General features: G+C 35.7%; 1 protein-coding gene across 50 annotated transcripts in view; it reads left to right on the top strand.

Annotated features, from left to right (window-relative positions):
* RBFOX2 (RNA binding fox-1 homolog 2) overlaps positions 1-13,366 on the top strand; it is a 295,584-nt gene that overhangs the window by 225,138 nt on the left and 57,080 nt on the right. For all 50 annotated transcript variants that reach the window (XR_011650307.1, XM_058308693.2, XM_058308708.1 and 47 more), the window contains one exon: positions 7,437-7,661. Coding sequence is in view for 49 of the 50 variants with exons in the window: in XM_058308693.2 (XP_058164676.1) it covers positions 7,437-7,661 (225 nt within the window). In the remaining variant the exon portion in view is untranslated. The remainder of the gene's footprint in view (positions 1-7,436; positions 7,662-13,366) is intronic.

Here is a 13,366-nt window from a genome sequence, read left to right as displayed (position 1 = left end):
TAACCATTCTTGACCTTACTGAGTTGAAAGGCCACCTGTATCTTCTATTAAATTTCTGTATAAACTTGAATCTCTTTTAGGGTTATCACCGTTTCATTGATCACTTTGTCTATTCTTACTATTTAATTACAATGGTTTTATGGCAAGTTTTAATATATGATAGAGCATACCCACATCATAGTTTTTCCTTTTCTAAACTTTATTAGTAGTTTTTCAAATAAAATTAGAAATGTACTTAATCCTGTCTCCTTACCCAGGCACCACTGCTTCTGATAGGAAATAACATTAGCTATATATATGTATATAAATATATAGATAGATACTATCTTGGGAAGGATTAGCATTTTATATTCAGTATTCCTCTAGAAACAAAATGCATCTTTCCATTTACTCAGGTCTTGTTTTATATTGTATGTTTTAATATTATAGTATAAATTTTGTCACTATTTTGAATAACTAGTTATTGCTAGTTTTAAAATAGTTACATATAAATCTTACAAATTCTTATTAGGTCTGCTAATTTGTAGTTAATTCTTCTGGCTTTACAAAGTATAATCATATTCGTAAAGATAATCGGTCTCATTATGATGTTTATCTGTATTTCATTTTATTGTCTTGAATGCAGAATGAATAATAGTGATGGGTGCAATTGTCTTGATTTTTAATAACAATGGTATTAGTATTTCACTGTTTAATGTGATGTTTGCTGATTTTTTTGACTTGTACATTTTAGTATTCCAAATTGTATAAATAGAGCATATACATAAAAAATACAACATAAGAAAAAAATAGAATAAGGACATGAAGAGTCATTCATAAAATTCATAATGATATAAAAAAAGAAGGTATATCTTTGTCAGATAAATGCAAATTGAAATTAAATAGTTTATTCCCTAGCAAATGAGGAAAAATAAAATAAAACCTACAAAATATAAAAGAAACAAATAAAGTAAAATATTATAAAATAATATAAGAAACAAAACATAAAACATAGGAAAACTATGGTGAAAAGATTATAATACCCAGTCTAAATGACTGTTCCATAAATTGCTAGTAAATTAATTTGTACGACTCTTCTGAAAGAGAATTCAGCATATTTGTCTAATTTCTTAGACAGAGATAGGCAGATAGATAAATGTATATACCTTTGATGCAATAATTCTACCTCTGAAAATTTATACTAGTCAAATCATTAATGTATAGATGTGCAGACATTGAGTTAAAAAGCTATTTATTATTGCATGCCTTATTTTAAAGAAATAACAGTTTTTTTCCTCTTCAGGCCATTAAATGTCATGTAACTAATAATATAACAATTAAAATCACATAATAGCTAGTAATAACAAATAAAACAATTTTCATCTCTCTAGGAACTGAAGAAAGTATTATTAAAACAATATTTCTGACTGGCAAAAGGCAACAATTTTGTGAAATAATATCACAAAATTGTAAAATTATTTTGTGAAAATAGTATCAATTTTGGGTCAAATATTGGAAAATGGATTATATGCTGCAATTGGAAGCTTAAATTTTGTGGATTACAATTTTAAATGCCTATCAAAAGTCCTAAAAAATATGCAAACCACTTAATTCAGCAATCTCAATCCCAGTGCCTACATATTTCACCTAAAGAACTAGGCCAAAAAATGTTTTATTTATATAATAGTACAATTTGTAATACAATGTGACTAATAAACCATGATACATCTTTCAACAAGAGTTGGCAGACTTTTCCCATAAAAGGCAAGAGAGTAAATAATTTACGTTGTGCCAGCCATGTGGCCTCTCTCACAGCTCTTCAGCTCTGGCAGACTATAGTATGGATATTCAACTCTTTCCTGCTACAATATGAAAGCTGCTATGGCTGTGTATAACTGATAGTCCGGGCTGTGTGCCAGTACAATGTCATTTACAAATACAGGGATGATTTGGCATGGTAACTATAAGTTGCTGACCCCTGATCCAGATAATGAAGTGATCTCTACTATGGAACACTACTGAGTTATTGAGAAAATATTTTGGCATATCACTTTAATATGACTGGAGAATATTCACACAACATACTGTCCAAAAATAAAAGGGAATGTGGACAGTTTGCTCTGTGTGTGGGAGGGATGAGTAATTTTGGTTTTTACTTGATATAGCAGTTTGATATGGTTCATGAATTCCAAAAATAGATAATGGATTATGTTTGTAAACTGGTCTATACGTGGGCATGATTAAGTTATGATTAGGGCTTTGATTGGGCCACGTCATTAGCAGGTTGAGGACCTGTTCCCTGGTGGGTGGGGACTCACAGATAAAAGACATGGCAAAGGACAGAGTTGGAGTTGTGATGTTGGAATTTTGATGCTGGAGTCTTGAGATGGAGCCTTACAACCCATGACCATGTATTTCTCCATTTATTTAGGTCTTCATTAATTTGTCTCAGTAATGTCTTGTAGTTTGCAGTATAGCAGTTGTGTACATCTTTTGCTAGATTTATTCCTAGTTTCTCATGTTTTGTTTTGGTGCATTTGTAAATAGTATTTTACTTCATTTTGCAATTGCTTATAGCTGGTACATGGAAGTATAAATGTTTTTCATTTATTGGTCTTGTCCTGCAACCTCCGGTTTTTTATTAGATCTAGTTATAGTTTCATGGATTCTATAAGGTTTCATAGATGTACAATTATGCCATCTATAAGTAAGGACAGTTTTGCTTCTTCCTCTCTAGTATTTATGCTTTTTAATTATTTTTCTTGCCCTATTGTATTGGTTAGGACTCCCAGTGTAATGTTAAAGACTAAAGTAAACTCATTTGAAAAATCATTAGAACCTTGGACATTTAAAAATATATATCTGATGATTATTCTATTGTTATTATTCTGTTCTGGATATTCTATCAATTCTTGAGTCAATTTTGATGATGCTAGAAAACCTTTGTTTCATTTAGGTTTGACAATATTCTTTGAAATTTTATTTCTGCTTCCTTTTTCTATTTTTTAACTTTAGCTTTAGTAGTTCGTCTTTCCTGCTTTCTTTGTTTTGTTCTTTAGCTAATTTCTTATTTGAATTCTTAACTCATATTTTCTTACTCTGTTAATGTAATAAAAACATAGAGTTAAATATTTTCCTGTGTACAGCTTTAACTGAATCCTCTGAATTTTGATATGAGAGAGAATACTTTTCAGGGCTTTTTAAGATTGATCACATAGTTTACTTTTTATTTCTGCTTTGATCCAGACATTATTTCAAAAAGTGTTTCTTAATTTCCACAAGGTTACCATTTTTAGTCATTGTTCAGTTATTGACTCTTAGTCTCACTAGACAATAGTTTGTAAATGTGGTTTTTGTAAAAATATTTGCTTTTAGGGATTTGTCAAGGTTTTCTCTGGAGCAAATTAGGTGATTGACTTTTATATATTTTTCCATAGACATTAGACCAGCATGTAAATTCTGTGACTTCTATATGAACAGTTACATAAAGCCTGTGAATCTAAGGTTCAGAAAGGTAAAATGGCTTGCCCAAAGTGACAGGACCCATGTGTGGTAGAGTTGGAATTCAAAACTAAGCCTTCCAATTCTGACTACATTTCTATTTTCACTAAACCAATCCAGAATATAAATTCTCAGAAAGCAAAAATAGAGAACTGAGAGATTTTCTTTAAAGTTACATAGTGGTTTATGAAATAGTGAAGAAATCTTAATTATGCTCTTTTGATCAACCTCTGATTTCATTGATGGTTGCATTATAGAATTTACTCTTTTGTGAAATTTAATGGGTTGGTTGTTGAGATGAATCAAACAGAAAAATTACTGCTCTGGGATAATATTGTACTTTTTGGTTCTCTTTGGTACCCATTCGAGAAGTAGGAATATAAACAGTCTGATGATAAAGTTGAGGAGTATAAAGTGTTTGAACAGATTTTAAAGAAAACTGGATAATTTTGGTGTTGTGGGAACAAATTAAGGTAAAGTAAATTAGAGGTATTTATTTTAGAAAGTGTGTCTGGGCAGAAAATGGAAGTGCTAAGTAGTAGCATCCATTAAAGAAGAAAGTATTTTTCCATGTAATAAATTTAGTGTAAAAGCAGATTTTATGGTGCATTGGCCTTTGATCAAAAAGGAATGAGCCTTGGTATGGCACCCTAAAATCCCCGTCCTTTTAAAGACCTGTAAACTCAAAATAGCCTCAGGAGGCATTGAATTAGAATTTATCCAATATCTAATCCAGCATGATGTTACAGTAGATGCAGAAATCTTTCTGCTAGAAGCAGAAACTTTCCAGGTCCCTTGAAAAAGAGTAATACTTTTGGAGTTCTCTCTCTCTCCCTTCTACTAAAATGCTACTTTATACCTGGAACCTTGCTGACCTTACATTTAAGAGTCTTTAAAACCTGTTAAAAGTTTATGCAAGTGGATTTTGAGTTACGCTGAAAGAGCACAAGAACATGTCTAACATGCATGTGAGATCAAGAGAGAAAACTTCAAGTGATAGCTGTAATACTCCTTGAAGAACACAGAAGAAATCAAAGTGGATTGTTCTGCTTCAGCTACCTCCTTTAAAATGAAGGTTACATTTGCCACAGAGGGCAAGTAATGAAGATTCATTTACTTAAAGTAATTTTTTTTTGAAGATTCAAGTAACTTTGTAATCTGGTTATTTGTTCATATTTATTCTACTAAGAGGGAATTGAATATGGGGAGAACCATATGAAAGTTAGCTGAGGTTAATAAGGTCAGAATTTAGAATAATTCAGGGCTATCTTGGGTCCTCACTCTGCTTTATGGCTCATTTCTACTAGAGAGCTAGACACACAACAGAATAAAATCTAGCATTTGCATGAAGATCCAACTGCCTTTGTAGATTTGTTTTTTATTTTTTAGGAGGTATCAGAGATTGAACCCAGAACCTTGTACATGGGAAGCAGGCACTCAACCGCTGAGCTATACCAACTTCTCTGTAGATTTATTTTTGTTTCATTTTATCCAGGTGTTCAATATCTACCTAGGTCTCTTGTTTTATTCTTTTATTTTATGGAACTAGGAGATTTTATGCAGAATGACTGTTAAGAGGTAACAATGGTTGGACCTTCTGACAGAAAATAGTGTGAGGTCTTTCTGCAGCTTTGGATTTATTTTGTTTGAGGTATTATGAGTTTCATTGCCATCAGGTACATGTTGAAAGCCTAGGATGATGTTTAGAAATGCTGCTGAAATTTAGTTTTCTGGTGCCTTCAGTGGGTAGAGATTCCCCTCTTGAATTGAGGGGAAAGAAGGATTATTGGGGCTGAGAGAGAAGGGGGGAATTACTTCCTTGTTTGAAAGAAGTCTTACTTATGATTAAGAGGAAACCATGTGATATAAACCCAGATGTTCAACTTTTGATCTCTAATGTTTTGATGATTAAAAACTGGGAGAGAAGAGGAACTTAAGTGCTAATCTTTTGAAGCCTTTGGCCATCTCTTCCTCCTACTTCCAGAAGGATAGTATCACAAGAATTTGCGGGGAAACGGATGTGGCTCAACCAATTGGACTCCCATCTACCATATAGGAGGTCCAGGGTTCAATGCCCAGGGCCTCCTAGTGAGGGCAAGCTGGCCCACATGGAGTGCCAGCCCATGTGGTAATGTCACCCCGCTCAGGAGTGCTGGCTGACAGAGAGAGCTGGCGCAGCAAGATGACGTAACAAGAGACACAGAGGACAGATAGTATGACATAGCAGAAAAGGGAGCAGAGGTGGCGGAAGAGAGTAATCACCTCTCTCCCAATCTGGAAGGTCCTAGGATCAGTAGCTGGAGCTGCCTAATGAGAATACAAGCAGACACAGAAGAAAACACAGCAAATGGACACAGAGCAGACCCTGGGGGAGGGTAAATAAAAATAAATCTTACAAAAAAAACCCAAAAAGAATTTGCAGAGTACCTATGTCTTTATTAAAATAATGACTTTGCCTTTTATGGGATAGAATGGAGGGAAGTCAGGAGGTTAGGCATTGAGAAAAGAGGGTAGGGAAGCGGACTTGGCCCAATAGATAGGGCGTCAGCCTACCACATGGGAGGTCCGTGGTTCAAACCCCAGGCCTCCTTGACCCATGTGGAGCTGGCCCACGAGCAGTGCTGATGAGCGTAAGGAGTGCTGTGCCACGCAGGGGTGTCCTCCGCATAGGGGATCCCCACGCACAAGGAGTGCACCCCATAAGGAGAGCCACCCAACACAAAAGAAAAGTGCAGCCTGCCCAAGAATGGCGCCGCACACACAGAGAGCTGACACAACAAGATGATGCAACAAAAAGAAACAGATTCCTGGTGTCCCCGCTGATAAGGATAGAAGCAGTCACAGAAGAACACAGTGAATGGACACACAGAGCAGACAACTGGGAGGGGGGAAGGGAGAGAAATAAATAAAAAAAGAAATCTTTAAAAAAGAAAAAAAAAAAGATGGTTGGAAGGGTTTTGTAAAATATGTTACACAAGATTTAACCCTTCCTTGGTACTTAAACTTGAAGACAGATCGAGAGGGGCTGTAGCGCCACAGTGGCATCTAACAATTTCCTGTAATTACTGCATAGTCTTTATTGATATTTCAGATATCACACTGCATCCCAAACAAGCAACCAGGATAGATGTTAAATGGAGAGCCATGTCCTGCTGTGTTTGTTAGCCTTATAATACTGGCAGTAATTATGAAAAACACTGTTAAAGAATTTTTTTGGTCTGGGGAAATTTCCTCATATTTCAAATTAAAAGTAAGACTTATTATTATTAACCTAATAGCCAAGTCTCAGATATCTACCTTGAAATCCAAACATTCATTTTTTAGTAATATACTTTCTCTGAAACTTTATGCTCTAAAATTTTAGAGGTCCATGTTGTTGGGTTTTGAGATTTTTTAAATTTAAGTTTACTTTTTTCTTCTTTTGAGGTACCTAGGACCAGAGATTGAACCCATGACCTCATATGTGGAAAGCCAGTGCTCAACCGCTGAACCACATCAGTTCCCCTTAGTTGGTTTTTTTCATTTTTTTTTGCTTTTCATGGTTTTTTGTTTTTAGGAGGCATGGGGAACCAAACCCATGTGGGAAGCAGGCACTTAAGTGCTAGCGCTACATCTGTTTCCCTGGTTTTGAAGATTTTAATTTATAATGTCATTTTACCTATTGCTATGAATTTTACTTTTAAGGAAATTAATTTATTTCCTTTTGGTTTCTCCCTGAATTGCTAAAGGAATAGAGAGTATTCTAAAGAAAGTACTAAGAGCTCAAACTAATTTCAGTGCTACATGATTTCATAGCTTATTGTGTATGAGAAATTTCCTGCCATCCCGATCCTGGGGCCATAAATGTTCTATTTTCCATGATCAGTAAGAGAATATTCAGAGAATTTTATATACTCACCTTAAAAGTAATTATGTAGTAAAAATTTAAAAGTCATTTTTTCTCCTTTTTCTTTTAGGGTAACCAGGAGCCAACAACAACTCCTGATGCAATGGTTCAGCCTTTTACTACCATCCCATTTCCACCACCTCCACAGAATGGAATTCCCACAGAATACGGAGTGCCACACACTCAGGACTATGCCGGCCAGACCAGTGAGCATAACCTGACACTCTATGGAAGTACACAAGCCCATGGAGAACAGAGTAGCAACTCACCCAGCACACAAAATGGATCTCTTACGGTATGAGAATTATGAGGTGGAAAATGGAAGGATATATGTTGTCATGTTAAAATCTTCACCTTAATCATTAGGCCAGAAAGTTCTTTGCATTAGTTTAGCTTTTTTTTTTAAGATTTATTTTTTATTTATTTAATTCCCCTCCCCTCCCCCGGTTGTCTGTTTTCTGTGTCTTTTTGCTGCGTCTTGTTTCTTTGTCCACTTCTGTTGTCGTCAGCGGCAGGCTGCTCCCTCCTTCGCGCTGGGCGGCTCTCCTTATGGGTGCACTCCTTGCGCGTGGGGCTCCCCTACGCGGGGGACACCCCTGCGTGACAGGGCACTCCTTGCGCGCATCAGCACTGCGCATGGGCCAGCTCCACACGGGTCAAGGAGGCCCGGGGCTTGAACCGCGGGCCTCCCATGTGGTAGACGGACGCCCTAACCACTGGGCCAAAGTCTGTTTCCCTAGTTTAGCATTTATTATATAATTTCTATTATACTTCAAGCACTGTAATTAGAAGATAGGGATTTAGAATTAAAACTCATAGTCATTACCTAGGAATTTACAATCTAGAGATAAGACAGATACTAAAACAAGGTAAATACAATAGTAGAAATAAACTTAGGAGAATGTGGCACTTTTCAACTTCACTGATAACCCCCATGGTGTGAAATCAGATGGTCCCATCTCTTTTCTTATTTTTTGCAACCTCTCAGCCGCATTCTGCACATCACCTTTTCCTTTCACCTTGGAATACTTATTAGTCTCTTGACTTTCGGGACATCCCACTCTCCCAGTTAGCCTCCTAAACACTGGCCACAACGCTTTGTCTCCTTTGCTGGTTCCTTTTTCTCTGTTCAGTTTTTGAATGTTTGCGTAGCCCCTGGGCTGGGTGCTGGAACCCCTTTTCCTCTTATTCTCTATCTCCTCTCTATATAACCTCATTACTCACCTTGCTTTAAATGTTACCTATATGCAGATGACATTCAAGTTTTTATCGTTAGTCCAAAATTTCCTGAAATTCCATACTCAAAATCCAGCTGACTACTTTTATCTCCTTCCGGATGTCTACCACGTATTTTAAACTTTATAGGTAAAAAAAAAAAAAATCTAATTTTCTCTATGAAATGCATTTCTACCTTAATCTTCCCCATCTTTGTAAATTATCCTACCACTCACCTAGTTACTCAAGCAAAACCTAGGAGTCTTTCTCTCTTGCACTCTCTATATATATTTATTTAGTTTTAGAGAAGTTTGTAGGTTTACTGAAAAAACCATGCAGAATATAGCATTCCCATATACCCCCCTTTCCCATACACACAGTTTTCCCTATTATTAACACTTTGCGTTAGTGTGGTACTTTGTTAGAATTGATGAACAATATTATTATAATTATACTATTAACTGTATTTCATAGTTTACATTAGGAATCACTGTTTATTTCCCTCATCTCAACATAAAGGTCATTAGCAAGTCTTGGAAACCATAATTCTAAAACATTTCCTATTTCAACCACTTTGTCTTAACTTCTACAGCTAGATAATGTACATGGTTAAGAGCTCAGCTTTCTGCCTTATTCCTTGAGTTTGAGTCTCAATTTGACACCTACTTAGCAATATGACCTTGGGCAAGTTATTTAATTTCTCTTTGCCTTGGCTTGCTCACCTGTAAAATGGAAATAGTAGTAACTTACCTCAGGGGATTATAATGAGATTTAAGAGCATTTAATTTATGTATCATTTTTATCATCGTCATCACCACCTTAGTCCCCAAAGCACATACTTTTATACTGTATTACTGCTTCCTAACATCTGTCCTCCACATAGCAGCCAAGGTGGGGGGGGGGCAGTTTAAAAAATGCAAATTGTGCTATTGCCCTGCTTAACTCTAACTCTAATACAATTAGAGTAAAATCCAGACTCTTAATTGGTTTATTAGTCCTTGGTCCCAGCCAGCCTACCTCTATGACCTCACCTCTACTAACTTACTAAAGTAAAGGAAATGTCATAAATTAACGATAGGTATGTATTACATACCTATCAACATATAAGAAATTTTATTTTCTGTGGTATTCTATGGATATTTTTAAACATAAAAATGATGTGTACGTTACATAGAAAAACCTATGTCTAGTTTTTAGGTTTCTTTTTGCCTTTCTCTTCTCAGGTTATCCAGAAGGAGAGCTTTATTCAACCTTTAGCCACTTAATAAGATTTTCTTCCTAATAAAGAACATTGTAGTGGAAGCTGTTGTGTGTAAGGATGGATTTGACCTGCAAAAGCTTTCCATCTTCTTTTATGAGATATTGAACTCCCAAGAAATCCCTTCTTAACTTGAAAGCATGTTTTTCTTTCAATATTGATTAGCAATATATAGGCACATAATTTTATACTTCATAAGTAATGGACTATAATAGACAGTTTATTTGAGGAGCCTAGGCATGATTTGGGCAACAAATGAGGCTTTCTATAGCATTTATTCTATGTTCATGAATATATAGGCTGCTGAATTTGCTGTATTTACAAATAACTTTCAAAGTATCATAAACTCACAGAGCTATCAGAACAACTGTTTCAACCAAAGGAGTGAAAAAGAAGAAATAAAATGTAAATCTGAGGCTTTTTCAAAGTATTTTAATTACTTAATTTCTTTACTAGTTATTAGTCTATTAAATTTTTCTTTGTTTTTGAGTCAGTTTTGGTGAGTTATATCTTTCTATGAACTTACCCATTCTATATAAATTATCTAACTTGCTCTGCTAATATAAAGTTATTTATAATCTATATACTCCATATAATTTCTATAGGGTCTGTAGTGATATCCCTTTTTCAGTCTTGATTTTGGTAATTTATGTCTTTTGTCTTTTTTTCTTGATAATCTAGCTAAGGTTTATTAATTTTGCAGATCTTTCCAGAAAGTTAACTTTTGGTTTCATCTAATATTTTTCTGTTTTCTATTTCATTGGTTTCCACTCTTATATTTATTATTTCCTTCTTCCTATTTACTTTGGGTGTGATGTGTTCTTATTTGTCTATCTTCTTGAGTTGAAAGCTTAATAGATCTATTAGATTATACTTTTCTCGAGGGCAGGAACTTGCCCTCTTTTTATCATAACCTTCCGAGCAGTGTGTGTTTGTTTTTCTTTGCTCCAGTGTAGCTTCATTCCCTCTTCTCTTTTGTGCTATTATTGTATTTATTATAAACACAGCAATTCAGTATTATAATTCTTTATGACTTTTTTTGGATCTGAGTTGTTGACTGAGTTATTTCCCTTCAGCCAGCAGGACTTACTTTAGTTTTTTTCTATAAACTATAGGGTAGGTCTCCTTGCAACAAATTCTCTGTTTTGGTTATCTGGGAATGTCTTTCTTTTATCTTCATTCTTGAAGGACAGTTTTGCAAGCTATGGAATTCTTTGACTGACTAGGCCCTCCTCCTCTCCCAATATTTTAAGTATGTTTCTCACTGCCATCTGTCCTCTAAAGCAGGGGTTCTTAGTCATTTTTTTCCACGTACCCCTTTGCATGTCAGGTGAAAACCACAGAATACTACTGTAATTTATTGCACACATTCATAAGTAAAGGAAATCTATATTTCAGTTACAGGTCACAGAAAATATACATAATAAGTTGATATTTTTTCAGTTCAAGCTCACAGACCCCCTGAAATCTTTCCTGGTTAAGAACCCCTGCTCTGATGAGAAGTCAGCTATTAATTGTATTGTTCTCCTCCTCTGTATGATGAGTTGTTTTTCTCTTGCAGCTCTCAAGATATACATTGGTTTTTTATTTTTGTGCAGTTTGACTATGATATGTCTAGATCTGGATCTCTTTTTTTTTTTAATCATACACAGAGTCAGTTGAGATTTTTACATCTATAGATTAATGCTTTTCATCCAAAACTCTAAACAGATCCCAAGTATAGTAAAATCTGGGGGAGGTTTTGACCATTATGTCTTCAGATACTTGTTCTGCCCCTTTTTTCTCTCTTTCTGGGACTCCTATGTACTACATGTATGTTGGGGTATTTGACATCCTCCCACAGGTCTCTGAAGTTATGTTCATTTTCTTTTTTATCTTTTTCCTCTCTGTTCTTCATATTGGATAATTTCTGTTGATATCTCTTTCAGTTCACTCATTCTTTGTTCTGCCATCTGAAATCTGCTGTTTAGCCCATCTTATGAATATTTTATTTCAGTCATTGCCCTTTTCATTTCTAGACTTGGCATTTATAATTTATATTTCTCTATTGAGATTTCTTATTTGTATAGTTTTCTTTAATTCTTTTAATTCATATATAATAGCTGCTTTGATGTCATCTGCTAAGTCCAGAACCCAGGCCTACTCAGTTTCTAGTTAATGCTTGTTTTCCTGAGACTGGGTCATGCATTGATGGTTTTTTTTGTATGTCTTATCATGTTCTGGTGAAAGTTGAACATTTCAGACAACTATAGAAGTTACTGTGGAATGTTATTTATTTTCCTGAGAGGCCTGTTTGTATGCACACATGCATACATGTGTGTGTGCTTTAAGTAACTTGCCTGGACTTAAGCTGCAGAATATAACCCCCGCATAGGGTGTAACCACTAATGTCTCCTAGTCTCAAGCTAGGAAAACTCTGAGTTTCCTGTTAGGTTCTTACCAAAGTTTGCCACTTGTAGCTGACAAAGCTGTGGGTTCCCCTTCACTGCAAGTCAAGTCTGCCCTCTCTGGCAACAAAGATGCTGGTTTTTGTGGCCAGCCCTGCCCTGATAAAATCAAGTTTATACCATTTGAGGTGGGGGTAGAAGAGGAGAGTTGGAGTTACCCCTGGCAGTAAGTTCACAGACTTCTATTGATCTTGTGGTAAGCTTTAGCAGTTTTTCAGGAAACTTCTCTATGTATTGTCTCCCTTTGCTTGATTTCCAGAATCTTGAAATGTTTGTTTCTTTAACAATTTTGTCCAGTTCTTTAGGGGATTTTTTGTTTTTGTTTTTAATTTTGATGAAGTCTAATTTTTTTTTTCAGGTCCTGGGGCTGGGGGTTGAACCTGGGACCTTGTATGTGGGAAGCCAGTGCTCAACCACTGAGCCACATCGGCTTCCCTGGGTTTCTTCTCCTGCTTTGCTTGCTGCTTGCGTCTGCTCTTTTCAGGAGCACCAGAACTGAACCTGGGACCCCCCCCCCCATGTGGGAGGGGTTTTCCAACTGCTTGAGCCACATCCGCTCCTAGTTCTTTAGTTTTGAGGAAGGAATGAAGGGATTCACTGACGTGTTCACACCATGATAGCCAGAAGTCATTTCCTTGAACCATGTCATTATTTTACTAGTACTTGTATCACTCCTCACCACTACCCATGTCCCTTTCCCTTTTTCCTTATTGGTGCCATTTCCCATTGTTTCAGACCCCCAGAGTGTGTGCTTCCAATGACAGTGATTAGTGCAAGCTGTGTCCTTAATGTAAATATACAGTTAAGATTTCTGTTCCTCATCTATATTAGAAAATGTTTACTATATACAGTGTATTTATAAAATTTTACATTGTATCAGCCAATTTGAGTTCCTCAAGAAATACTGAAAGAAGAATAGGAATCCATGTTATAGGATAGTTTAGGGGTACCAAAAATAGCTGAGGAGAAAATGGAAAATCCTTTGAGTTGAGCCTATGGACAGTGATATGATAGCATACCTTCTCTGATTTTAGGAAGTTGTTAATGATAGTGTTGGAAATTATTAGGAAACTCCGGGCA

Source organism: Dasypus novemcinctus, chromosome 12 (genome assembly GCF_030445035.2).
Source record: "Dasypus novemcinctus isolate mDasNov1 chromosome 12, mDasNov1.1.hap2, whole genome shotgun sequence".
NCBI classification, from domain to species: Eukaryota; Metazoa; Chordata; class Mammalia; order Cingulata; family Dasypodidae; genus Dasypus; species Dasypus novemcinctus.
The sequence above is the reverse complement of the archived record's forward strand: the minus strand, read 5'-3'. Positions and strand labels throughout refer to the sequence as shown.